This window comes from Zosterops lateralis (assembly GCF_965231275.1).
Source record: "Zosterops lateralis genome assembly, chromosome: W".
NCBI lineage: Eukaryota > Metazoa > Chordata > Aves > Passeriformes > Zosteropidae > Zosterops > Zosterops lateralis.
This window is the reverse complement of record NC_139801.1, coordinates 5,220,284-5,247,765: the sequence shown is the minus strand read 5'-3', so window position 1 is coordinate 5,247,765 and position 27,482 is coordinate 5,220,284. Positions and strand designations below refer to the sequence as shown.

At 52.3% G+C, this 27,482-nt stretch overlaps 2 protein-coding genes across 3 annotated transcripts in view; both read left to right on the top strand.

The window, feature by feature from the left end:
* ARR3 (arrestin 3) overlaps positions 1-11,848 on the top strand; it is a gene marked incomplete at its 5' end in the record, with an annotated part of 15,084 nt that extends 3,236 nt beyond the window's left edge. The window contains 5 exons of the mRNA XM_083882456.1: positions 9,024-9,161; positions 9,588-9,671; positions 9,933-9,956; positions 10,034-10,093; positions 11,642-11,848. Of these exons, the coding sequence (XP_083738582.1) occupies positions 9,024-9,161; positions 9,588-9,671; positions 9,933-9,956; positions 10,034-10,093; positions 11,642-11,741 (406 nt within the window). The 3' untranslated portion in view covers positions 11,742-11,848. The remainder of the gene's footprint in view (positions 1-9,023; positions 9,162-9,587; positions 9,672-9,932; positions 9,957-10,033; positions 10,094-11,641) is intronic.
* Positions 11,849-12,954: 1,106 nt separating this feature from the next.
* Positions 12,955-27,476, top strand: LOC310922227 (ras-related protein Rab-6A-like). 2 transcript variants are annotated; one of them, XM_083882675.1, is made up of 9 exons: positions 12,955-13,069; positions 14,386-14,444; positions 16,073-16,126; positions 18,391-18,490; positions 21,291-21,396; positions 21,619-21,730; positions 24,602-24,695; positions 26,348-26,414; positions 27,239-27,476. In XM_083882675.1, the coding sequence occupies exons 2-9, from the start codon at positions 14,419-14,421 to the stop codon at positions 27,301-27,303; spliced, it is 624 nt and encodes a 207-aa protein (XP_083738801.1). In that variant the 5' UTR covers positions 12,955-13,069; positions 14,386-14,418; the 3' UTR covers positions 27,304-27,476. The 2 variants fall into 2 exon arrangements, with proteins under 2 accessions (XP_083738801.1, XP_083738800.1); XM_083882674.1 differs by lacking the exon at positions 18,391-18,490.
* The last annotated feature ends 6 nt before the right edge of the window (positions 27,477-27,482 follow it).

Sequence of the window (27,482 nt, the reverse complement as noted above, 5' to 3'; positions counted from 1 at the left end):
CGTCCCGCCCGGCCTTGGCCAGCAGCTCCTCGGCCACCGCCCTGGCTGATGTCGCGGTGGTACCACCCTGCTGCCGCCATCCCGCCGAGCCGTGTCCCCGTCCCAGCGCCTCATCCAGCTCAGCAGGGGCTGCCGGCGGTCACAGGGGCCGCGGGGGCGGGTGAAGGGACACCAGGGGGTGGCGTGGGGACACCGGGCCGCAGGTACCCGAGCGTGGTGCTGGCTGCAGCTCCCGGCGGGTGACAGGGAGACACCGAGGTGATGCTCATGGGGCCAGGCAGCGTGGCAGGAGCTCTAGGGAGGCAGCTGGGGGAGGCTGGGGGCCCGGATGATCCTCATCACGGAGACTCCTCCAGCCTGCAGGGAGCACGGGGGCATATCAGTGAGCGCATCTTTCCTGTTGGGAGGGTCACAGGAAAAGCGGCCCTGGGCCACCATCCTGCCGTGGTGCACGGCGGGGACCAGACCGTGCTGGTGGCACCCAGGGGCCCGACCTCACCCGACACACTCACCGTCCCTCACAGACGCCGTGCGGGGCTCCCCTGTCCCTTGTGGGGTGCTGTGGGCAGCGAGCTGAGCTTTCGGGCTGTCCCCGGTGGGTCACCCCGGCCCCCTGCCCGCCACGCTGCCCACGGGGCGGCAGGGCGGGGTCACACAGTGCCCACTGCGATGTCCCCGGTCCCCGTCCCGCGGGCGGCCCCTCCGCTCGGTGATGCCGCGCTGCTCGCTCTGCCCCGCGGCGGCCGCGCTCTTCCTCCTTCTGTGCTCCCCCAGCCCCGGGGCCGCCTCCTCGCTCCTCCTCCAGCCCCGCTACCGGGGCCAGGCAGCGGCCACAGGGGGTCGGCACGGCGGGGACAGCGGGGACACTCCCCGCAGCGCGCTCTGCCTCCACCTGCTCCCTCCACATCCCGCTCGGGGATCAGGGGATGGGCAGAATCCTGGGAGAAGGCACTGCAGGATGACAGAAAGCCCCTGAAATATGTTTGGGGCTGTTGGCAGGGCTTGAGCTGCCCGCTCCTGGGGAGCAGAGCTCTGCCCTTGGCAGAGAGAGGATGGAGCTGCTGCCGCCACCCACAGTGGCACTCATGTCACCACCCCTGTGTGCGCCCTGCCTGCAGGTGGGAGGGAATTTGGGGGGCTCCCGGGAAGGAGGGAGGCTTTTCCCAGCCGGACAGGGTTCGGACAGCACCACAGGTCCTGGATACAGCCCAGAGGTTTTACTCCCCGTGGCCGGGAGGCAGCGGGCCCACACGCGTGTGGTGGCTCGGGCTGCCAGGGTGATTAGCAGAAATTAATTACAGATGAGCAGCAGCCACCCTCTGCTGTCCAGGTGCCTGGCAGCTCCAGGGCTGCTCAGGGGATAGATGGAGAAGTAGATTCCTGCTGGAGGAGGATGAGGATAAGGATGAGGATGAGGATGGAGTGCTGTGCCAAGCCACACTCCTGACTGTTCCCCACCCTTGGCACCACAGGACATTCCTTCAGCCCTGGGCCAACGCTAAGGGACTGTTCCCCCCACCTCCAGCACAGTGTTCCAAAATCCCTATGAGTCTTCCTCCTGGGTTCCCGGCCTCAAGAGGAACCTGTGGCCGGGCCAGTGAGAAGTTGGATCACCCAGTTGATTTTGGGCTGGTGCTCTGGTCACACAGCAGTGGGTGCAGCTCTGCCCAGAACCTGCTGTGGGGACACACAGAGGTGTCAGGTTTGTGTGGGGCTGGAGACACCCATCCTGCTGGGAGCCCCACTCCCAGCAGTGCTGCTCCCTCCCGTTACTTAACAGCACGGCAGTAATTCCTGGCAGGCGTGGAGGTGCCTGTCTCCTGATTAATGCCATCCATGCCGCTTAATCCGGATCAGGGGAGGAAGACCTGGAGCTCTGAGGGGCTTTGGGAAATCAGCAGTGCCTGCTGTGAGTGTTTATGTAAGGTGGCTGTGGTGTGTAGTGACAGAGATGGAGCTGGGACTGTGCCAAAGGCACCTGGAAGCTCTGCCAGCACCTGGGCACAGGTGAGGTCGGGAGGGCAATGTGGCCTCACCAGGGCCAGACTTCTGGGGGCTCTGGCTGTACCAAGGCTCCCTGCAGAGCCTGTGGATGCAGGAAGCCCCATGACCCTTCCCTGGGAAGGCAGGACACTCCAGGGGATAGAGGGGATGAAGCCAGGCCCCACCATGCTCCACTAGCCCCACATCCAACGTGTCCTGCCCCTCTGGAAATGGCTGTTTGAGCTGTGCTTCACACAGTACACATGGACCTGGAGGGATGGTGGGATGAGGAGATGAAAGGAACCTCTGGACATTTGTTACACGGGAAAATGGAAGAAAATCTCTTTCATTTCCCTGATATTTTGAACTCTGCTTCCTTCCTTGGTGCTTGGTTTGGAGCACAGTGTGAGCTTGGGAAAGGATGTGGGCTCTGTCCATCTCCCCACTGTTTTGGGGAGGGGAATTATCTGCCCCCCAACTTGGGCAAGGCTGAATACACCCAGTTGGGATTAGGTTGAGCTGAAGGGACCCAGGATGAGCCCTGCTCTCCATCTCACCACTGTGCAGACCATACAGAGCCAGTGAGTGGCCCAGGTCACAGGGCTCTCATTAAGAGCGTAACAAAGAGCCACAAACAAAGCTCAGGATTAAGTGTCCCAGGCACGGTGCTGGGGGCCCTGGCCAGGCTGTGGATGTCCAAGTGGGGCTGCCTCCTCCTCCTTTTTCCTCCTCCTCCTCTTTCACCCGCCAGTGTGAAGGTCACAGTTCACGTGTCCCCCTGACTGTGGCAGAAATAGCGCCCGTTAATCTGGAACCTAAGCAGCTCTCCTGTGTGCAATTAAAGAGATCACAAGTCCTGGCCCCAGGGAGCGTGTGCTGGCAGCTAAAGCCCTGGCAGTGGGGCTGCTGGGTGTGGCATGGCGTGGCATGGCATGGCATGGGCATGGCTGCCAGTGGCCATGGGGGAACAGATGTGTTTGGGAGGGGTTGGTACCCAGGTGATAGATGTTGTTGAGGTGCTGCAGGGTCCTGGGAGAAGGCACAGATCCTACAGGGATATCCTGATGCCAGTGCTCAGCTCTTTGGGTTGAGCCAGAATTAAGTGCAGCCCCAAAGGAAGGGCTTGAGTGAGGATGAAGGTGAGGAGGATGAGTGGGGCCTTGCTGGAGCAGTTCATAGCTACCCTGGGGTGTCCTTGTGCCCCATCCCTAGAACCACTTCTAAAGCCATTCCCAAGGGTCAGTTTCCACACGATGGCTGTGGCTGGGATAGGGTTTTGGTGGGAATTCTGCCTTGCCTGGCAGCCATAAGGTAGAGTCACTTTGGGCTTTCCACAGTGTTCTCTTTGCTGCAGCAAACCTGGAGTTAATGATGTGCTTAATTGGGTCAGGGAGGCCAGCCTGGGCATTATGAAATGATGCTGGGCCGAGCAGGCTGTGCTGGGGACAATGGCAGCTCTGTGTCCCACCCCCTAGGGGTGGCTGGTCCCTCCCTCATGGTTCAGGGAGGGTGAATTCTGCCTTCACCCCATCATCTTGAACAGCAGTGTCCCCATGGGAAGGGTGTCCTGTGTGCCCTGGGCCATGGCAGGTCCCCTCTAGGTGAGCAACCGCATGGGCATGCTGGCCATGCAGGAAGCTGCTTGTGCCTCCATCCTTCTCTTATCCAGCCAGGAAGGCGAGGGAGAACTGCAGGCTGGTCCCTCCTTCTCTGCCATCTCCATCCAACCCCATGCCCAGCCCATCTCCCCTTGCCATGGAGCAGCTGTGGGAATCCACACCCCTTCCCACCAGGAGCAGAGCTTCCACCTCAATTACCATCACCTTACTCCTAAGCCCCTTTGCCAATCCTCTAAGCTTCTTTCCCAGGGCTCCAGCAAGCGACGTATTTATAGCCCACTCTTACTCATGAAGCGTCTCCCCAATTAATCAACTAATAGGATTCTTGCCGCAAGTCCCTCTCCCCGGAGCACTCACTCAGACACACACCCCCTGCAGCCCGGGCCAGGGCTGAGTGGGCGAGATCAGATGCCAGGGGAGGGACAGCCACGGGGGATATAAGAAGCTGCAGGGCTGGGAGCAGCCCGTAGTGACTGGGTGGCGCTGAGACGTGCTAGGACAGGAAGAGGAGAACATCCGTCTGTCTGTCCATCCACCTGCCAGGTGAGTGCTGCCTGCTCTGCTGCCTGGGCCCTGCCGGGGCTTCGGGGTTCTGAAGGTTTGGAAAACAGGGCAGGGACGGTGGTGCTGGGTTGTGGCTCTGGAAGGAGGATTGTTTACAGTTGGGGAATGGGGAGAATGTGGACACAAAGGATTCCAGTGTGGCCAAAGGACACGGCAGAGGGGTCAGGCAGTGGTGTGGGACAGCTGAGCCAAGCCAGGGAGGGTCTGAGTCCCCTCTTTGAGGCTTGGGAGATGCAGAGCAGGAGTTCAGCTCTTCTTCCCTCCACCTTTCATTGCCTCATCCCCAGTTCCTGAGGTCTGGAGGGAGCCAAACTCTTCTCCCACTCCTTTGCAGCTTCTCACCCTCCAAGGATTCCCAGCTTTCACATCCCACAGCACCAAGGGCCTCAAAGATCTTGAGCTTGGGACTATATTCTCATCTTCTTGTTGGGAAAAGAATCATCCCCTCAACCCCCCATGGCCATTTCTTCTCTCTCACCATCTTCCCCGAGGTTGTGTTCAGAGGCAACTTTGTCCACGTGCCCTGGGGGCTTAAAATCCTGCCTGGGCTTAAGCTGTGCTCATGTCAGAGCTGTCTATCCCTAAGAGGCTGAGCTCATCCCATTTAATATCCCAGAGAATCAGCTGGTGATCAGTGGGATCTTTACAGGATCCTTCTGGACACAGGCTCGAGCCAGCAGAGCTTGGGCAGGGCTGGGCATCTCCAGCCCCACTCCCAGTATAAAGGGATGGGAATAGAGGGACCCTGTGCCCTGAGATCCCTCTTTCCATGAGGCAGTTGGGCTTCCCTCAACCCTTCTCCCTGCATTTTCTTCACCTTCCTGTGAGTAACAGGACAAAACAAGCCCATTCCTACCACTGAGCTATGACAGCCAGTTTCCAGCAGATAGTAAAAACTATTAAAATTGAGACTCTGTGAGGCCCTTTTCTTCATTTTCTTGCCTTTCTCAGTCTTGAACCTGCTCCATTGGGAATCACCTGCGCTTACTTTTCTGGAGCAACAATCTCCCTTTCTCTCTACCACTTCATCATCTTTTTGGCTGGGAACAAGGATCTGGCTCAGCTCCCATGTGCCACCCCAAAGCCAAACCTGGAGCTTCTGAGCTCTGAAAAGATGGCAGCACTATATTCCAAGGGATCTGCAGTTTGTTGGGATGTGCAGGATGTTGGATGGTGGCCATGGCTGGCATTGCCTCTTCCCCAGCATCTCATCCAGTGTTTTCTCTGTTTCTCCCCACAGATTTCCACCTGGTGATTCCTCCACTGACTTAAAATGGCAGACGGATCAAAGTAAGCATCTTTATTGATTTATTTATCTGGAATTGGGATGGAGCAGGGCACTACAGGGCAGGAGCAGAGAGGGAAAGTGAGACCCCAGCTTGACCCAGCTGCTGCTCCCAGGGGCTGGAATGTGAGCTCCCATGGAGAGCTGTGTCATGGAGCTCTGTGTTGGTCTTTCTCACTTGCCATTAAGATACAAAATCCACTGCTCCTCCATGGTCACCCTGAGCTCAGGAGCACATCTGGGGCAGCCACACAGGTTGGACTTGGCCCTGAATTTACAGGACATGGAATTCCCCAGGGACAGGACACCCTGGCATAGCTCATGGTGATGCACCACATTTGTAAGGCAGCCCATCATCTCCCCATCCAGCCTTGTCCAAGACATTCCTAAATATCTGTTTCTGTTTTCTCCACAGAGTTTTCAAGAAGACCAGCCCCAACAGCAAGGTGAGTCTCTGTGCCCTGTCCCCCTCACCTGTCTTATCCCCTAATGTGGCCAGCCCACAAGGTTTAGGCTGTTCTGGGATCCCTCCAGGCTGGATCTGTCCACAAGATCCAGGCTGGTTCTGCCTTCCCTTTGAAATCTGATTGATTCCTGGACCTGCCACAATACTGCTTCAGGACCAATTTTCCAAAACAGGAATTTAAAAATACCCTGATATGATCCCTTAAAGTTGATTATGGTCCAGCTGGTGACAAACTCCATGACACAACTCAGGGCCGGAATTCGGGCCAATTCAATGGCAAACATTAACTTGCTTCCTTCCTCTCTTTTCCCATCTGCTGCCTACAGCTTTCCCTCTACCTGGGGAAGAGAGACTATGTGGATAATGTGGATTCGGTGGAATCTGTAGGTGAGTGGGGCTGTGCCCAGCACTGAGGGGGGGATCCTGCCAGAGATGGGGACCTTGAGCCCTTGCCACATCACCAACATAGCTCCCCCTTGTCTGAGTGGATTAGATCACAGGATAGGCTGGGGAGACCAGTCCCAGTGTTGTGGGCTGCTGGTAGAGCAGGAGGAGCAGCTCTACAGGAGCAAATGCCATGTTTTCCTGCAAATAATCTTGGGAGAAATAGTGGGGAAAGGGACAAAGTCCCTTTGCAAAACAACCCAGTGGAAGCACTGGAGGAGGCATCACCCTTGGTAGCAGCTCCTCTCTGTCACCTTCAGCTGCAAAGTGGATTATTTGGGTTTAAAAACCTGTGTTTTGGCAAAGACCCTCCAAGGCAGTGGAGCTCACTGGTACTTCTCCTTTTGCTTGTTTGCAGATGGTGTCTGCCTGATCGACCCGGAGTACCTAAAGGACAGGAAAGGTATTGATACAGAAATAGAGCATGAAGGGAGGGGATGGAACCAGCTCAAAGCTCAGCTGCAACCTGGGACTGTGCTCAGGTTAAAGCTGCTCCATGTCACCTTACAGCTCGTTGTCCACTGGGGCCACGGCAGCAAAGGACATGAGGGATCCTGTTCATATTTAGTGTCTGAGGCCCTGAGAAGCCTCATTCCTGCTGAAGAGTTTTTAATTTTTTTTTTTTTTTTTTTTTTTTTTTTTTTTTTTTTTTTGCCTTTTTATTCACCCCCTGTGCCTTCCCTCCCTGTCTCCCCCCCTTGCCCTGGTCCCTCTCCTGCCTGGCTCAGTGTACGTGACACTGACCTGCGCCTTCCGCTACGGCCGCGATGACCTGGACGTGATCGGCCTGACCTTCAGGAAGGACATCTACGTGCAGACCACCCAGCTGTACCCTCCCGTGCCCGACCAGGCCCCCAAAACCCTCACTCCTCTGCAGGAGAAGCTGATGAAGAAGCTCGGGGAGAATGCCTACCCCTTCACCTTTGAGGTAGGGGCTGCTCAGCCGCTCCCAGCCAAGTGGCTCTGTGGTGTCACCAGGGCTCAGCCCTGAACATGCCCTTTATTCCCTTTTTTCTCTCTTTCCCTGCTCTCCCCAGATTGCCACCAACCTGCCCTGCTCCATCACCCTCCAGCCTGGGCCAGATGATGTGGGAAAGGTGAGCTGCTGTCCCCAACCTGTGTCCTCTGGATCGTCCTCCCTGGCAGGGGGTTGAGCTGTGGGGTGCTAAAAATGAGAATTGATTCTCATGGCCCATGGGGTGAGGGGTGGGAAGGGAGGATCAGCACCAGGATCTCTAGGAATGCAGTGGAGGAAGGAAGGAAGTAAAGGAACCTAAAGCTTAGGCAGCTCTGAACGCCTCCTGCTCAGTGACCATGTATGTTCCCCCAGGCCTGTGGTGTGGACTTCGAGGTCAAAGGATTTTGTGCTGAAAATCTGGAGGAGAAAATACACAAGAGGTATTTTCAGGGGATCCCATTCCCCCCCTTTTTGGCCCTAAAACTAAACCACAGGGTCTTTTTGGGGTGACCATCTTAGAGGTCAGGCTGAGGAGCTTCTGTCAGCCCTGTGCCATGCTTGGATAGAGAGCTCTGCCCAAAACTGGGGCAGTGGGCCATGTGTTACATCCTAAGAGCCAGGTGAAACATTCACCCTTTGGCTGCAGACACTGTGATGTCCCCAAAGAGTCCCTGTGACCCCTTCAAGGCCTCGTTGAGGCTGTGGGGGACACTGGGGGTGCCACCTCTGTCCCCACAGGAACTCCGTGCGCCTCATCATCCGCAAGGTCCAGTTCGCCCCGGCGCAGACAGGGCCGGCCCCGAGAGCCGAGACCACACGGCAGTTCATGATGTCAGACAAGCCTCTGCACCTCGAAGCTTCCCTGGATAGGGAGGTCAGTAGGGACACTGTCCCCCCACCCAGGGATGGGGACCAGGATTTCTGGTCACGTCACTGAGCCTCTTCCCACTGCAGATCTACTACCATGGAGACCCCATCCAGGTGACCGTCAACATCAACAACACCACCAACAAGGTTGTGAAAAAAATTAAGATCTCAGGTGAGAGAGGGGCAGAAGGGACATGTCCCAGCACCCATCACTGCCAGAGATGCGGACTGTGAACCCCTGCCACGTCACTAACATGGCGCCCCCTTGTCTGTCCCCAGTGGATCAGATCACAGACGTGGTCCTGTATTCCCTGGATAAATACACGAAGACTGTGTGCACCGAGGAGATAAAGTAAGGGACAAGGGGACAGATGTAATGTGGCATTTTAGAGAGAGAGGAGGATGGGAGGGTGATGGGGAGAGAGGATGTGGCAGTTTTACACCAAGCAGCAAAAAATCTCTGGGTTAGAAGAGCAGGTGCAGAGGAAGCAGAGGACAGGGACAACGGGGACAGTGTCCCACCAGCACAAGCCAGTGGTGGCTGGGAAGGTCCCTGGGGAAGGTGCACAGCTGTTCCCGGGCTTCTTCATCTCCTCACTTTGCATTTTTGAGGCCAGACATAGCCTCTGCCCCCCTGAGAATGAGGAGGGAGAGGGCAAAGGCTGGGGAGGAAAAAAAGAAGTGGTTGTAGAGGGGAAGGAGGGGAGGGAACGAAAGGAGGAAATGGCCCAGCAGCTGCATGGGGAGGGCAAGGCTGGCTCTGCACAGGTGTCTGCAGTGATGCTGAGCACTCCTAGGCTGGGGCTGGCTCTAACCTCTTCTCTCCTACCCTTCCAGTGAGACGGTGGCTGCCAATTCCACCTTCTCCAAAACGTACTCAGTGACCCCCCTGCTCTCAGCTAACCGCCAGAAGCGAGGCCTCGCTCTCGATGGCAAACTCAAGCATGAAGACACCAACCTGGCCTCCACCACCATGTAAGACCTGTGTGGGCTCCCCACCATGCCTTCCCCCACTTCCTCCTGCTCAGCATGCTCTGGGCTCCCACCAAGGGCCCCTGAGCCCACCCCATCCAGCTGGAAAATGTAGGGATTTTGTGACATTGTCACAGACCCAACTCTTCATCCCATAGGAGAGATGTAGTTTCCCAGTTCCAATGCTGCTCAAAGCTCCTGGATCCCTCTGCAGGGCTGGGCCTTGTCTTGGAAGGGGCCTCCAGAAGCTGCTCTGTGGCTTCACCCGAGTGCCCTCCCCTCTCTTCTCTTGTTTTGCTCTCCTGCTAAACCCCAGTGCATGCCACGTGTCACAGGACACAGATAGACCCTGGGAACTGCCATGAGGGGAGGGGATGGAGTCTGCAGTCGGCACTGCCCTCTCACAGTCCCCTTCTGCCTTTTTTCTAGCCTGAGACCTGGCATGGACAAGGAGGTTCTGGGCATCCTGGTGTCCTACAAAGTGAAGGTCAACTTGGTGGTGTCACGAGGAGGGTGAGACTCTGTGGGCACGGGAATCAGGGATCATCAGCTCAGGCTGTGCTGGGGGATTTTGTATCCCAGGAAAATGAGAGGGCACTCACACTGTGGGCCTCCTCATCCCTGCCCTGCTCCTTTGGGGTCGCTGGGCTGTTCTCTGACCCCCACCCCACAACCCCTACTATCAACCATCTTCCACCTCAGTGTAAAGCACAGTCTAACACCTCCCCTCCTCTGCCTTGGCTCATTTCTGTCCCTTCTCTCCTGCTGCCGCAGCATCCTGGGGGATCTCACTGCCAGGTAAGGGGAGCTGCCTGTGGGGCTGAGTGTGGGGCTGTGCTGGGCAGGATTCTTGACAGAGCTGCTTTTCCTTCCAGTGATGTTGGGGTGGAGATGCCCGTCATCCTCATGCACCCGAAGCCTGATGACTGTGAGTTGTGTGTGGGATGCTACTGAAAATCAGTGGGGAGAAGGCACTTCTGGTTCAGGGGGAAGGTGGCGAAAACAATTCTGGTGGAGCTGCCCCAGTGCCAAGGGCCCTGCTCTGCCCCTCTGAGGGATGGGCACAGCTGTCCTACAGCTGGAGGAGGGTAGGAGAAGTTTTCCCATGGGCTGTGCACAGCTGTCCAGCTGTCCTGGAGCAGGGTGGGAGCAGTTTTCCCATGGGATGGGTACAGCTGCCCAGCTGTGCTGCACCCACCCTACCCTGTGTCTTGGAGCAGGGTGGGAGATATCCTCCCCATAGCACCCTTCCCAGGGTCCCTCTTCCCAGGAAAACACCCAAGCACTGAGGAGAGCTGTCAGTTGAAATGTCCCTTCTGTATTAACCTGCACATCTTTTCTCTCCCCATCTCTTTCTCACTGTGCTTATCATTGGAATACAGCTAAGCCAAGGTAAAGAGGTGCTCCCTCTAATGCACACACCAGATCCATCACAGATGGATGTGACATCCCAGCTTGAGGTCACATCCTTGGATTAAACCACCCAGGTCTCAAAGCCCTGAGCCTGTGTCACAGCAGCCCCTCCCAGAGGCAGCAGCATAGATCAGATCCTGCACTTGGGATGTGTATTGCAAACATCCAGGGCTTATTTGACACAGCAGCTGCAAGCCCAGGCCTTGCCCTGCCCCTCAGAAGCAGCTGGCAGTGTCTTCCAGCCACAAGTGCCATCACTGGACAAAATGTCTCCATGGTCTTGGTCTCCACACAGAGATCCCTGGGCTGCTGGAAGTCACATCCCTGTGCCCCTGCACATTCCCCAGCAACAGAGGCCTCATCTCCTCCCAAATCAGCTTATTCCAGCTGAAGCCACATCTGGGGCTGCTTCCCTCTGGGAACCTCCAGTGCCAAATCTGTTCCCAACAGCCATGGCCCTGCCAAAGGTTTTGTGTCTGGTTACACCCTGCAACAGGATGTGAGCACTGGGATTTGGGGCCTGGAAAACTAGGCTTTCACACTTATTCCGTTCACACCATCCCTTTCCCAGCTCACTGAGAACATTTAAACTTCCAAAGAGGAAATCTCTTGGTCTGTACCCACCATAGTGCCATGTAGGTTTTGCCAAATCATTTCACATTTCCAAGCTTTTGGAAACTCTTTTGCTGACTCTTTTTTTTTCTTTTTTTCTGTTTTCTCCTCTACTTTTCACTTTTTGCTCTCCCTTGCTTTTACTCACTGCTCGCCTTTCTCAAGGAGGTAACTCAGCCCTTTGTTTTCCTTCCCTTGTTTTCCCTTGGAAATGAAAAATATTGTGTAAAAAACCACCAGAAGCTGCAGGCCCAGCTCCTTGGGTCATGCAGGCTCACAGTGATGGGGCCTGGGTTTGTGTGCTGGGGCCAGGCTGTGCCTCACAGTGGCCTAAGTGTTCTGAGTGGGGTGACCGGGCCAGGGTGATCCCTGCACTGTCCCCATTAGCAGCAGGGTTTGGGCTCAGCGGGAGTTTCCCCTCCTCCTGTGGGCTCACTGTGCTCTGCTCTCCCTTCCAGCGAGGAGGACATTGTCATCGAGGAATTTGCTCGCCAGAAGCTCAAGGGAGAGAAGGATGATGAAGATGAGAAGGAGGAAGCTGAGAAAGAGGAGAGCTAAGCTGCAGGCCCCCAAGGCCCCAGCTGCCTGTAGTGTCCCCACTGTGCCACACCTGGCACCACCCCTTCAGCCCCTCACTGTCCCCATAGGTCCCCCTTTCCTCCCCAGGCTCCCGGCACCCACTCCAAGCCCTGGTAATGGTGGTGAGAGCTGCTGCAGCTCCTTCCAGGACCACCACACTGGAAAGCCCCAAGGTGCTCCCTGTTCCCATGGGTGCCAGGACAGGGACAGGGCAGGTGTGATGACCCCAGCTGAGCACGTCACCAGCGTGGCTGTCACCTTCCCATGCTGTGCACAGCTCTGTGACATTGATACCAATAAACCCACCCGGTGGCCCGGTGCAGGCTCTGTGTTGTGCTGGGGCGGAGCAAAGGGTGTCTTTGTGCAGTGGGGGGGATGAGGTGATGCAGGAGCTGGTGCAGCCCATCCTGGCCAGGCCCATCCCTGGTACAGCTGGATCCATCCAAGGTATGGCTGGATGCCTCCTGTGCCAGCTGGGTCCAATCCTAGACCAACGTGCCTGTGGTACAGCCAGACCCATTCTGCTACAACCATCCCCAGTACAGAGGGGTCCAGCCAAGACACAGCTGGGTGTGTCCTGGTACATCTGGCTCTGATCCCACTACAACATCCTGGCTACAGCCCGGGCACATCCTAATACGACATCCCTGCTAGAGCCCAGGCACATCCCACTATAACATCCCCGCTACAGCCCGGACACATTCCCCCTGTACATCCCAGCTACAGCCCGAGCACATCCCGCTACAACATCCCAGCTACAGCCTGGGCACATCCCTCTATGACATCCCTATTACAGCCCGAGCACATCCCGCTACATCATCCCAACTACAGTCCGGGCACATCCCAATACGACATCCCAGCTATGACATTCCCACTACAGCCTGAGCACATCCCACTATAACATCCCCGCTACAGCCCGGGCACATCCCGCTACAAGCCGCAGCCTCCTCTCCGCGGAGGCCTCCCGGTCGCCACGGCAACCTCCCTCCCCATCCCCGCGGCAACCCCCTCCCGTCGCCATGGCAACCGCCCTCCCCGGCAGCCGGGCCCCCCGCCCTCGCGGTTGCCATGGTGACGGCCCCTCCTCCTGTGGCCATGGCGACGCGCCTCCCCGCGGGGCGGGCGGGCGGTGACGCGGCGGAGGTGACGCGCGGGGCGGTGGTACCGGGGCGCTCGGCGCTGTCTCCTTGTCCCCATCACGGCTCCCGCTCGGCCCCCCCGCGCCGCCATGTCCGCGCCCGGCAGCGGCGGCGACTTCGGGAACCCGCTCAGGAAGTTCAAGCTGGTGTTCCTGGGCGAGCAGAGCGGTGAGAGCCGCGCCGGGCCCGGGCGGAGCCGGGAGGGGCCCGGGCGGGGCGGGGGCCGCGCTGGGCTCGGGGTGGGGGGCGCGGGTCGGGCCCGGCGGGGCCCGGGGAGGGGCGGCCCGGCCAGAGGCCTCGGCAGGCGGCGCCCGGGGCTCGCTTCCCGGCCCTTCCCCGCCGGCCGGGGCTCCGTTCCGCCCCCCGGGCCCGCAGTGCGCCCGCGGCCCGAGCGGGGAGGCGGCCCCGGGGCTGCGGGAGCTCCCGGCGCCGGCGCTGCCCCCAGGCCGCGGCCTCCCCCCACCCGCCGGGGTTCCCTTCTGCCCCAAACGGCCTCCCTTTTGTGCCCCCTCCCCGGGAATGGATGGATGGATGAGTGGTGTGTTTTCCTCGGAATCGCGCTGGGAGTGTCGAAGGCCCGTTGGACAGGGCTTGGAGCCACCTGGGCTGTGCAAGGTGTCCCTGCCCACGGCAGGGGTGGAACGGGATGAGCTTTAAGGTCCCTTCCAGCCCAAACCATCGTGGGGTTATTGCTCCTCACCTTCTCCTCCAGCCCGGAACTGGAGGTCTTGGGGGGATTTCCAGAAGTTTTCTGATTTCCCAGCCTTTCCAGTGCAGGATTGGCGTTGCGGCTGATAGGCATTTGTCTAGTCTGTTTTTAACCCTCACCGGTGTTCATCATTTCACGACCTTTTTAGGCCATTTATTCCTCTTCCTTCTTCTGTCTGTGCCCTTTGAATTTTTCTTGGCTTCCTCGACCTCCCTGAGCCAGAATTGGAGCTTTATCTTTGTTTTTTCACTTCTTGTCAGTTCTGCACTTTGTCTCTTGATGGTATTTGGAGATGTGAAACTTAAAGTTTTGAAGCAAACCACCAGAGTTTGCTCTGTATCTGAAATCTTGTTACGAAGGAGGGATGGGAGTGTGGAATGTTGCTTTTCCACGCAGCCAGAGGCAGCAGAACAGCATCTGGGATATCACCTGCTTTGTTTTGATGTTTATGTCCCAGAGTTGGGGATTACATAAGGAGCAGAACAGGGTAACAAAGCAGATTTATTGCTTGCCCAAAGCAAACAACCAGCTCTTTGTTATCACACCTGATTTGAGAGCCAGGTTATCACCGTGATTCATTTTGGACCTGCAGAGATTGATCTGCCTCTGTCATTTTGGGACTGAGATTTCCAGCTGGCTGTTTCCCAGGAAGGTGTAGCTGGAATGGCCTGAGATTGGCAGCTGCTGTCACATCAGTGCCACTCCCAAAGCAGTGCTGTTTATTATTTTTTTTTCCCCACTGCTGCTCAAAAGTAATTTTTCTCTTCTCTTGTAGTTGGGAAGACCTCCCTGATCACCAGGTTTATGTATGACAGTTTCGACAATACTTACCAGGTATGTGATACTATTTATTTGCTTTTTAAATACATATTTACAGATAAATCTATGCCCTGCTGTTCAGATGGGTGCCTGGGAGCCCTTATCTCCATGAGATGTCAGTTCAAGATGAGTCAAGAGGTTAAAATGTGCTGTGAGATGGAGATGAGGCTTCGTGATTAAATCAAAGCATCCAGTGTGATGTCAGGGCAGTGTCCAGAAAGGCAGCAAGGTTTAGATCCCCTTTGGATGTGGGGTAGATCCTGTGAGAAGCCTTGAGGAAAATGGGGAAGACACTGTTTTATGGGAAGATGCTGGTGAGGATTTCTAGAGATGGATATGAGAGCCTCAGGAAATGGAGAATGAATAAAACCCAACATCCTCTGGCATTCTTGGTCCCTGTTATCTTTAGAGCTTCCATTTCAGTCGGAATAGTCGAGTCTGGAGTGTGTAGATGGAGCTGCCAGAAGTCAGATTGGTATATTTTGTCTCTCAATTTTTTTTACTACTATTTTTTGACTAAAGGACTAAAGATAGGAAAAGCCAGGGAAGTCTTGGCAGGCAAAGAGGGGGGTGGGGATGAAGAGGCTGCAGATGAAAAGCAGAAGATGCTTAAGAGGCCTGAAGGTTTGGGGAAGAATTAATTGCATGAAAGGCACTCAGAGGTATTTCATGGGAGTCTCAAATATCTGTAAAGCAGATGAGATTAGGGCTTTATCTTTTAATTCAGCCTGGAAGAGTTACTGGTTTAGATTGGGGTGATTTGAAGTTGAGGACAGGAACTCACTGGAACTGGATCCTCTTGTGCTTCCTGTGTTTTTTCTTCTCCTGTGCTTCCTTTCTTTTCTTGGAAGATGGTCTCATAGATTTATTTATTGCTTATTGTAGTTGTTATAAACCATGGCCTGGTTGAAAAATAGACCTCCCAGAAATAAATTCTCCCTCCCAAAACTGTGTTGCTCTTTTCCAGTGGTACACGTTCAGCTGTGTGTTTTAAGAGTGGGGATAATTTTCCTAAAACACTCAAATCTGTTACATCAGGAGCTCTCTCCTCTTTCCTGGAGTTCTGATGGGCTGGGGCAGCTCCTTGATTGGAGTGGCAGGGAGAGCACCTAACTTAGTGCATTATTTTAAATGCCTTTGTGCTAGAATTGCTGTAGCAATGGGAATGGATGTAGACCTGCCTGGGAAATGCTGCTGCTGAATGTCACTGGAAGGGAAGCACATTCTGGAGTGGAAAGGCCTGGATAAATGTGGCTTTTTAGTTTTCAGTTACCCATATTTTATAGATCCCATTTGTTCTACCTTTTGGGTATTTCTAACAAGGTAATTCTTACCAGACTGAATTGGAGCTGGCCAGAAGGAGCTGCCAGCTCAGATACAATCTGTGTGGAGATACAGGAATGTCTGGGATTAAAATCCAGACTCAGAGGTTCTTGTGGAGCTGAGAAGTGTTGAGGAATGCTGTGAAATGCAGCTGGTGCAGATCCCCAGATTGCTTTGTTTTTATCACCTCAATTGAAGGCAATTGAAGGCAAATCACTTCACCAGCTTGGTAACAACTTTGTGAACATTTCTGAGAGTTTGTGCCAGAAAGGGGATGCAGGAAGGCAAGTCACAGCTCCTAATGCTTCTCCTCTTTCCAGGCAACCATTGGAATTGATTTCCTGTCCAAAACAATGTACCTGGAGGACCGCACGGTGAGTGGGGCAGGGGTGGGATGGCTGGGAGGGCTCTTCCTCCCCCTAGCCCTTCCTCCAGCAGCTGCTGGAATCCCCCAGCAGCCTCCAGGGAACCAACCTTGGTTGAATCCCATTACTGGTACAAGATCTGATACCTCTGTCAGGAAGTCAAAATCCTCCATGGAAAATTTGGGCTGGATAATGGCCACATCCCAGGGAATGTGCTGCCTATTGTGTGGACCTGCTCAGGTGCAGTTTGCTCCCTGAATTTGAGGCTCTGCCTCTGGGATTGTCAGGATGAAAAGGGCTGAGCAGACCTCAGATACTACAGAACATTCTGAGCTGGGAAGGACCTACGTGGCTTATCCAGTGCAGCTCCTGAGGCCAATAAAAAGCCAAGGAATTGGTGTTCCAAGTCTTGAAGTCCTTCATGATTAGACCTCATTCCTTCTTCTAAGAAGCTCCTGTGGTAACACAGCTCTGACCTGCAATAAAGCAATTTGGGATTTAGCCTGCATGAGATTCCTGTTTGCACAGAGACCTCTCACTCCCTTCTCCTGGATTTCTTCTCAGTTATTTGTGGGTTTGCTCATGTTTTTGCCAGTATTTGCCTTTTTCCCACTTTGCTGCTGTGCGAGGAGTGTGACAGAGCTGTGGGGGGCAGGGAACACTGCTGTGTGGAGTTTTGGGCCTGCTGCTTCCAAAGAAGTCTCTTCCTAGTGTGTGTGCTGAGCTTCCTGCCAGTTTCTCTGCCATTGCACCAATGATTCCCTCTTAGAAAAGCCCTTCTTTAACCTTTGTTTAAGGCAAAGATCCTGGGAATGCTGCTTGGCACCTGTGGATGCATGTGTGCTGTTACAGTGGCGTGTGTTTCTCATGGTTGTGTAAGTTAGGATGTCATTCACCTGCTGCCCTGCTATCCAGAAAAATCCCATTTTCCTCCCAGTGTTGGGATATTGTGAGCTTTCCTGATTGTGTAAGTGGTCCACAGAGCCCGTAAAGCCTGTTTGAATAACAGAGGTGTGGGGTGTAGATAAGAGGAGGGAACAAATAAAAGCAAACCAGCTGGGAAAATTCAGACACTGGAATAGTTTCTCAGATGTGGTTAATGCTGGATTTTGCAACAGGCTTTGATTTCTGGGCAGGAAATGAGGAATGCTGAGTCTCCAGCTGGGATGTGTGCTTTGGTGGATTTGATATGGCCTTACAGCAATGAATGTATCCTGAAATTGTACCTGTGCTCTGTGACTCAACTCTAAACATGGCCTGGACAAGACAGCAGAAGGGATCCTCATCCCTGGAAGTGTCCAAGGCCAGGTTGGACGGGGCTTGGAGCATCCTGGTCTAGTGGAAAGTGTCCCTGGCCATGGCAGGGGTGGAATGAGATGAGCTTCAAGATCCCACCCAACCCAAACCATTCTGGGATTCCATGAAATACATGTAGAATTTCATTCTTTAAAACCCTCTCCCAGGAAGGGCAGCAGTGTGACATTCCCAGCATTGGGATGTGTGGCATTAAGTGAGCTGGAGCCACCAGAAGCCCCATCCTCAGTCCTGGCTGTCAGGAGCCACATCCATGTGCCAGTTCCCCTCATTCCTGACAGACTGAGCAGTTCTTCCTCCTTTGTGTGTCCATACCTTCCCAGCCTTGTTGGGTTGCAGTGCAGGAGAAGCCAGCCTGGAGGGTGGGTGCTGTTGGGAGTTCCACCACCTCTGGTTTTCCACTGGGATCATCCAGGCCGGGCTAAGATGGTCCTTTAGGGTCAGGAGTTCCCACATCTGGCCAGCTGCTCGTGTGGCTGTTCTGGCAGGATCCCTGATTCCTGGCTGTGTGTAGCCCTGGTCTGTGCCTGAGATGTTTGGTTTTCTGAAATTTTCTGTAAACAAGAGACGTGTTTTGGTACCAGCGAAATGGTTTACAGAAATTTCCCTGGGAAAGGAATTTCAAAAAACCAAATATCTTAGACAGGAACCAGGGCCACAGCTGTGCATTTCCCTTGTCAGCTGGTGCTGTGAGGAGGCATTTAGGGCTCTCCTGGTTTCTGGTGTTGGCATGTGTGTGATATTCCTGGGTTTGTGGAGGGAGGGATGTTCCCAGACCTCGGGAAGTGTTGCTGCCTCTTTTCACATTTCTGTTCCATTTGAACTTTCCTTTTGTTGCCTTGGTTTTGCTTTGCAACTTATTTTTATTTATTTATTTTGATTTCACTTGAGTTTTGGTTTTGTTCTCCATTTTCCTGCTGTTCCCCTTTCCCCTTCCCCTACACTTTTCCATTTCCCAGATCAGGCTGCAGCTGTGGGACACAGCCGGCCAGGAGAGGTTCCTCATTCCCAGCTCCATCCGTGACTCTGCTGTGGCTCTCATTGTCTTTGACATCACAAGTAGGTATCGAGCCCAGGGTCTGCAGGGACCTTGCCTTTAACATGTATCTTTACTCTGGAAGTGCTGGTGGTACCCAAAAAGAGCTAAAATAGCCCATCAGCCACCTGTGGGTGTTGGCAGGGATTGGGAATTCCAGTGTCTGCTGGTTGTTGGTAGCTTTTGGAAAGCTTTACTGTTTTTCTGGTTTGTCTTTTTATTTTTCCAACTTCAGTATGATTTTTCTTTTTCATTTCTGGTAAAGAGAGAGGTTATACAAGTAACAGCTTCAGGTGCCAAAGCAGAGGAATGTTAGAGTAGGTAAAACAAGACAAGACCCTTGTCAACAGAAGCTGTGGAGTGACTTAGGAGGATTCAAGATTCCCATTTTGTTGGAAAAGAGACCTGGAGACTCACAAGAGAGCTTTTGAAAGAGGAGAAATGCAACAACCACAATTTCTAAAGAACAAACAAGCTTAGAGGGAAATTCTCTGTAACTCTTGACATGGATGTTTTAATACCAGATAAGAAGTTAGGAAGAGAATTATTTCATTGTAACTCCTTGTTATTTATTCCACTTGATCTGGTAGAAGTTTTGTTAATCTACAGTATCAGGATTTATATAAATTTCAGTAATGAAAATATTAGGTGGAAAAGCTCTGGCCCAGTTTTATTTTGTTACCAGCAAGTTCAGAGTGAGGACCAGGCATTGTTTTACTCTGCTAAGCTGAAGTGCTTAGCAAATAATAGGCTGTGATTTAACCTCGCTATATCCTAGTATTTCTCCCAGTCCTGGAGAGAGTTCTGGGGGAATTGCTGGTTTTGTGCAAATGATGTCAAACTGGCTTGTTTGGGGAGCACAGAGATGTACAGGTGGTGGCCTGTGCTGGAGATTCTCCTGAGGCAGCAGGGCATCATTTTTCCCACTGTACAGGTACAGGATGCTGTTCATCCAGGCAGCTGGAAACATTTTGCCAGTCCAGGCTGTTCTTAACAGCTCCCAGCTATGTCAGAAGAAATTAAGTGACAGCTGATCTCATAATTTCTCAGTTAATGGGCTGATCTTTGCAGATAATTTCATTTTGTTCTTAGTGACTGAGAGGTTTAAAGTTTTCTCGTGTTGCAGAAGGGATGCGCTCAAGTACTTCTGGAGGTACAATGAAATTGTTTAGTTATTGTTAATGTGCTGGACATCCCAAAATGCAGGTGGAGAGGTCCATGAGGGGGGTCCATACACAGCTCAGCCCCTCCTGAAGGTTGTTCCTAAGGGAGGCTGGGCTCATTCCTGGTGTCCCACAGTGGTTATTTGTATTTTTTCTGTTAAAATGGGTGCACACAAACCTGGAGTTGCAGAAATGCAGCAAACCTGAGTGACTTCAGGGGTGTCTGTGTGGTACCTGCTCACTGGAGATCTTCCCTCAAAGAGCATTACCCTGCACGAATTACCTATTAAACTAATTTAATAAATGCAACAAATTAAACAGATTACCTGGGCCAGCTCTTTGGTGCTTCCTCCCGTTGCCTTTTGCCTGCGAGTCTGAAGGTTTGGGGTGGTTCAGTCACCACCTGGGTGAATGTTCATGGTGAATATTCCAGTGTAACAGCATTGTCCAGGGCGGCTGTGGGAGCTTGGGAATTCCAGGAGCTGTCAGGATCAGTCTGCTCTTCCAGCTCTGCTGTGACACTGCCCAGGTGCTCCCAGTTTTTCACCATGAGTTTCCTGGGATAGAGAAGAGCCCTGACTTCTGCTGCTGTAATCAAGTCTGCCTTCAAAATGAAGCAAGAGCTAATTGCTTTAACTATAAACCCTAATCTTCCTTAAGCCCCAGGGCATCAGCTCGACATTCCCTGATGTAGATAAGATGTTGTTTTGAATCTGACTGCAGCCCTGTACTTTATCAGCTTCTCTTCCTCTTCTAAACAAGCAATGATTGGTCCTGAGGAAGCTGCGTTTTCCTTGATGAGCCTCCTCATTAACCAGTGCTCTGCCTCCCTGCTGGGATTATTTGTGGCTGTAAACTGGGAACCTGTGGGTGCCTCCATAAAACTGTTGGGAATGAGGAGCAATCTAGTTTTCAGGCATTGTGGGGCAAAGGAAAAGGAGACACTCCCAGTGTGGAAAGCTTTTAGTTTGGAGTGTTTGAGGAGTTTTTGAGCAGTACTGGTTCAGCCAGGCAAGTCCCAGGCCTTGGAGCTGTCATATATAATAATGTATAATATATAATAATATATAACAATAACAGTTTGTGTTTGGGGCCAAACTCTACCTGGCCCAGCATTTTTGTGACTCCTGTGCTGTTCTGGAAGGCAGGACCTGAATCCTGAAGTGTGTAACATTTGCTTTAGTTTCTGCTGGAATTTAAGTTACCATTGCTTCAATATCACATGAATATCCCCACTGTCAATATCCCCACTGCCATCACATGGATGCTCCGTGCTGGAGGTTGGGTGCTGTTTTCCTGCCTGGTGTCTGCCCTGTGGGAATTGCCCCAAAAGCTTTGATCAGAGATGCTCCAGGCTATGAGTCCAGTGGAGATCCCATCATAATCCTGGGAGATCAGTGCTGTACTGTTGGCTACCCCCAGTAATGAGGTGGGAGCCAAATCCTAGAGAAGTTTAGGAATAGCAGGATCTCTGGTCAAGCAAAAGAAGGAATTAAAGCACTTTACAGACAGATCCAGGAAGCAGCTCTGCTGTGGTTGGATTTGGGGCGAGATGACACGGTCACCTCAGCTGCTGCAGTGGGGTGTGGGAGTGGCCTTTTCCCTAAAGGGTTTTCCTGCTCTCTCTCCTCTCCCTGGTGGGCCGGGCTGGCCCCAGCAGGTGCGGCTGCAGCTCTGGGACACGGCGGGGCAGGAGCGGTTCCGCAGCCTCATCCCCAGCTACATCCGTGACTCCACCATCGCCGTTGTGGTCTACGACATCACCAGTGAGTGGGGCCCGGGGGCAGCGCAGGGCAGGGCTGCTCTGCTGCAAAAACATCATTAAAATCACAAATTTTTCCCCCCTCCCTTCCTTGTTTTCTCATCTGGGCAAGGAATAATTGTTGCGGGGTGGGGAGGTTTGGAGAAGAGCCTGAGTCCAGGTGGAGCATTTTTGCTGTTGTAAAAGAGTTTTGTCCTCAGCTTTGCCATCTCATTTTTCCTTGCAGACTTGAATTCTTTCCAGCAAACCTCCAAGTGGATTGATGACGTCAGGACAGAGCGAGGCAGTGATGTCATCATCATGTTGGTGGGGAACAAAACCGACCTGGCAGACAAGAGGTAATGGGGGAAACTGGGCCCTGCTGCCCTGCCCAGAGCCACTCAGGGCTGGGGCCAGTCTGGGCTTAAAACAAGGCTTGCTTTTAAACACAGTGTCCTTTTCTTGTCAGGAAATTCTCATTTCTGTCCCTTTTCTGTCCAAAAAATAGTTCAAAACAAACCCACCTAAAAAAAAAACCAAAAACATTTAAGTGGCTCTGCACCATTTTCTCAGTGGGGTATTTTGTCTGATTTTCCTGTTCACACTGAGGTAAAGGCTAAAAGCTGCCTGTAAAAGCAGGGAAATCAGCTAATTTTCACTATTTCCCACCAATTTCCCTCACACTCTGTGTAGGTGCAGCTGGAAGTTCATGGCACAGTTTCTCCTCATTAAGATGCAGCACAGTCTTTTGTAGGATTGATCTAAAAGCATGAATTTCTCTCAGTATAAATTTCATGTCATACAGAGCACACTGAGCTTGTGGATGTGTGAAAGGAAACCAGATCAGCAAAACTCAAGCTTCCCCCAGAGACCCCAAAATTTAATTTGACTCCTAAAATGACACAGACTTAATGTTTTGGGAGGTGTCATGAAGCATTTTGCTTTAAAACTCTTAATTCTACAGCACAACAACCAAAATGACCAATGTAATGGGTTCTTAGGAGAGCACAGGCTTTACTTTGTGTTCCTATTTCAAATCCTTCTCTGGACTGTTTGTTTAACAATAATTTTGATTAATGTTTCAGAGATTTTTGTTCCTTAGGAAGGTATCAAGAGCAGTGTAGATAAAGAAAGGTTTTATTTTAAGGGGTGGTGCCAGAAGCAGCTGGCAAAGGGAAAATGGAGTGAACCAGGCAGTTCCAACCCTTCCAACTGAAACATCCTCACAAACCCCAGAAATGTGGGCTTTGGGTGTCAGGGGATGTGGGAGGGCTTGAAACCATGGGGGATTTTGATCTGATGCACAGGAAATCACCTCAGGAGGGTAGAACTGGGAACCACCTGGATCTCACAGCAAAATAAAGCCTTAAAAAATCAAGTTCTTGTACTTTGGCTGTTCACCAGATTTTCCTGGTCAAAGGAGAACAATTTATAGGTGAAATTAATGTTTTCTCAGCAAAATCTTGGCTTTTATTTAAATATCATTATTCACTCTGTTTCTTGGGATGACGGGCAGAGTAATCTGAGTGTTCCATTGTGGGCCATTCCCACATCTTAAATTCTTACCCCTGCTTTACTCACTGCTGCAGTAACACATTCCTTCAGGATGTGCTGTGATATGGATTTTCTCCTGTGATTCTGGTGGTTTTGTTTCCCAACATCCCCTGCATCCCTGGCTGTTTGCCCTGCAGGTTTTTAGTTTTCATGCCCAGCAGGAAAAGCAGGAATAATTCCACTTGGCTTTTCCTACTTCACTGAGCAGCATTTTGAGGTGTCCTGTGCTTTGCACTTTGGAAATATCCCTAAACCTTGGTGCTCACAGCTTCAAGAATACAATAAAAACACATACAGTTCATCTTGCTTAAAAATTCCATGTGTGATGAACTCATGGTCTGTCCCTGAAATCGTTCACAAAAGCAAAATCCAGGATGTTGTCCGTGAGCCAGCTCTGGATTTTCACCACTGAGCCTCTCCCATGCCCTCCTTGGAGCTGGGAACAACTGCAGCTCCCTCATTGAATAACCTGGCATTTCTAATTCTTCTCAAAATCCAGTTTTGTGTGAAACTAGAAAGCCCAATGGGATCATTTCAGCCTTGGAGTATTTCCTGATGGTGCACAACAGCTGGCCTGGCACTGCTGGAAGAATTAAAAATACCAGAATATTGTTTGAAGCAGCTACAGCTGAAGTCCATGCAGCACTGGAAATTCTCATTTTGGGAGCTGAATGCCCTGATGTGGGCTGGAATCTGGAATGATGGGGAAGAGAATATCCAGGTGTCAGTAACAGGAGCTGCCTTGCCTTTCTTTTCAAAGGAAGTTGGATTTGTGTGAGGCTGAAATTATGGGTTTGTAAGGCTGGACAGAGCCACCTTTGGTGTCATAAAGGTGACATTTTTGAGGCAGAATACAGGGAAGCCATTCATCCTCTGATCAAAACCAGGGATGAGACAAGTTCTGAGGCCAAAAAGCTGCACTAAAAATAGCCCTGTTCCTGTTCAGTGCAGCCTGGTGATTTTTTCATTCCACTCAATTTTGCTTCAGTTGGTGGCTGTTTTTTTGTTGGATTTTTTTCTTATTTGTTTTTGTGGGGCTTTTTTTTTTTTTTTTTTTTTTTTTTTTTTTTTTTTTTTTTTTTTTTTTCTCCCTGCAGCTTTCTCTCTCTCATTTTTGGACTCTTTTGCTTTGGTTTGGTTTTTCTGCTCTGTGATGTGTTCTCATTGCTGGAGACATATTTCTGTAGAGGAGGGTGAGGGGAAAGCCCCAGAGCTGAATGTGCTGTGTGTTGAAAGTTGTGCTAAAGCAGGACTCAATGGGGGACACAGTGGGGCTCAGAGGGGCAATTCCAGGTGCTTGTCCCCAAGCTGCTGCACTGTCCCTGCTGCTGGAGCCTTTCTGGAGCCTTTTGTGTCACCTCACAACATTCCCTTTGTTAGATTTGGGAAACTCCCTGTATGGGTGTGGAAATTTTTCCTTCCCTGGAATGCTGTGGATGAGGCTCAGATATTCTGCACAGGCTTCATCCTGTGCTGCTCGTCTGCCACAACTCCAGGTGTTCCCTGGGGAGCTTCCCTGAGGTGGTTTCACCCCAAACTGAAACACCTGGGGGTAGTGAAGGCTTGAGGGTCCTGAGGTGGGCTGTACCCTCTTGGATGGGGAGCAGCAACTCACTCCTAGCCATCTCTAACTCTTCCTTCTGTTCCTTGTGTGTCTCTCTCCCACCTTTGTGCAGGCAAATCACCACAGAGGAAGGGGAACAGAGAGCCAAAGAGCTGAATGTGATGTTCATTGAGACCAGTGCAAAGACTGGCTACAATGTCAAACAGGTAATCCTCAGTCAGGAATCTGTCCCTCACTGGGTCTGCTCCAGGGTGGATTTGTGATCCTGCAGGAATTCCCGTGTATTTAATGCCAGCCCCCTGTCATGTTTCTTGGTTTGTGTTAGTGCAAGCTCCTTTCCTGTTGAGTCAATGATTCCCTGCCAAAGCTAAACCTTGGAACAAAGGAGAGCTCACTCCAGAATGTGCTGAGGGATGGGAAAGGGGAAAAATCATTGTTTTGTGCAGCCAGTCAGCTGGAATTTGGTTTGGTTTGGTTCACAGTCAATGCACTGTTTGCTGAAATCACTGCTGACATCAGTGGGGAGAACTGTTTCTGCTGATGCACTGGAGTAGAAGTTCTTCCTTATGTTTGCCAGCCAGAGAATCTTGAAATATTTTAGGGGAATTGAGGTTGGAGGGGATCTCTGGAAATCACCCCTTTCAACCCTCCGCTCAGAGCAGGCTGCCCAGAGCTGACTCCATCTGAGTTTGGAATATCTTGAAGGACAGGGACTGTCCAGGTGCCAGTGTTTGATCAACCAAACAGCAAAATAACCTTCAAATGTTTGTTTTAAGCAGAATTTCTCAGGTTTCTGCTTGTGCCCATTGCCTCTTGCTTGTGATTCCCCTCTCCACTGATTCAGGGATTGTTCTGGATGTGACAGCTTGGAATAAGGAGCTGTGAGCTCTGGAGGAAATTGGGAAACATCCTCAGGAGTTTGCTGCACACCAGCATCTTGGTACAACCTCACAGTGGGATTAGGAGGCTCTGGGCTCATTTTTTGTGGCTGTTCTGGATTGATCCCACTTCAGTGTTTGATTTTGACTCATGTTGCCTTCTTTGCCCAGTGGGTATTTGTGGGGAGAGCTGGGATTTGAAGGCTGCAAACTGCAGCACCTCACTGGGACCTTGGGTTTGCAAGGGGCACCCTTTGGAGGGGTGGCTGAGGAGCTGCTGGGAGGGAAGTCAGCAGCAGCAGGGATTGCTCTGGTGTTTGGTGCAGCAGAGTTCAGCAGCCTGGCAGTGTCTGCGCTGTGTGAGGGCAGCAGGGCAAGCTCTGAACACTGACTGAGGAATGATGCAAACCCGTTTTCCAGGTTTTCTGGGGATATCATGGCCCTTCCCAGCTCCAGCACATCCTTCCCAGTGTAACTGCAGCTCCCTGGAAGCAGCACTTCTGCTGGGGAATGGCTGTTTGGCAGCAGGACTGCCTGAAGGGCTGGGCTCTAAAAGCTCAGTTATTCCACAGAGGAATATTCAGTGCCAGCTGAGTGATCAGAAATCCCCAGATGTGCACCCTGTGTGCACAAGCAGAGGCTGGGCATGCTAAATGATGTTTAGTGAGTGCAGGAGGGAGTTCCATGAATCCCTGGAAGAATCTTACTAATTGATTCCATGTTCTCTTCAAGCAGGAGCAGGTAAAATAAAACTGGTTTTTTTGTGGGCATTGAGTAAGTTCTTCAATATAAGTTCTTTAAAACCTGTTAAATTTCCTACATAAAATCCTCATGGCATTTTTGATCACTGCTCTGCCTGCTAAAGTACCCAGTTAATGAGTTCATACAACTCAGACTCTGAGTCCTACAGTAAAACAGTGTTTTTAACAGGAACTTTTTTTTTCTGACAAGCCTTGAGCTTCTCTCTTGCTGTTTTCCAGCTTTTCCGCCGTGTGGCTGCTGCCTTACCTGGGATGGACAGCACACCAGAGAAGAGCAAAGAAGACAGTATCCTTGTTTCCCCATGGAATTGGGCAATCATCTCGTGTTAAGCTGGGCTTACTGAGGTTCTTTGGCACCTTGTGGGGATGGGCCTTACTGGGGGTTTTGCAGGGATGTGGCTGAAACAGGGCATGAAGCTGTTGGAATATGAGCGGAGGGATCCAGCAGCTCTGCCATGAGGAAAGGTTAGGAGAATTGGGATTGCTCAGGCTGGAGAAGAGGAGCTTTGGGGTGACCTTATTTCAGGCCTTCAGAACCCAAAGAAGCCTAAAAGAAAAATGGAAAGGGAATCTTTACAACGATTTGGAGTGACAGGACAAGGAGGAATGGCTTCTCACTGCCAGAGGTCAGGGTTAGATAAATGGGATATTGGGAAGGAATCCTTCCCTGTGAGGGTGGGGAGGCCCTGGCACAGGGTGCCCAGAGAAGCTGTGGCTGCCCCTGGATCCCTGGAAGTGTCCAAGGCCAGACTGGACAGGGCTTGGAGCGACCTGGGATAGTGGAAGGTGTCCCTGCCCATGGCACAGGGTGGCACTGAGTGATCTTTAAGATCCCTCCAACCCAAAGCCATCCTGAGATCATATGACCCTGTCTGTGGGCCAGATATAAATGTACACAACTAACAGCCAGCACAGGTTCTGTTTCTCCACACCAGCTGAGGCTGGAATTTCCACAGCTTTAGAACACCAGAGTTTGTTACTCTTTTTGTCCATCCTCCGAAAGCTCTCACCATGTCCATGGCACAGTTACCCTGTGCAGGCAGGCCATGGAGAGACGCCAAACAACCCTTCCAGATCCTGTTCTGGGTGATTCCTTGACTGTCCCTGCAGTGATTGACATCAAACTAGAGAAGCCCCCCGAGCAGCCAGTCACGGAGAGCGGGTGCTCCTGCTAACAGCCCCTGCCAGCAGCACCCCCGCCCGGCCGGGCTCCCGGAGAACATCCCGCTCATTGCCACCCCTCTGGGGCTGGAAAACCATTCCTAAGCGAGCGAATCCCTGTGTACTGGTGGGGAGCAGCCCCGGCCGCCCCTCTCACTGCATGGTTTGAGCCCTGAGTGCAGAATGAGTGTCC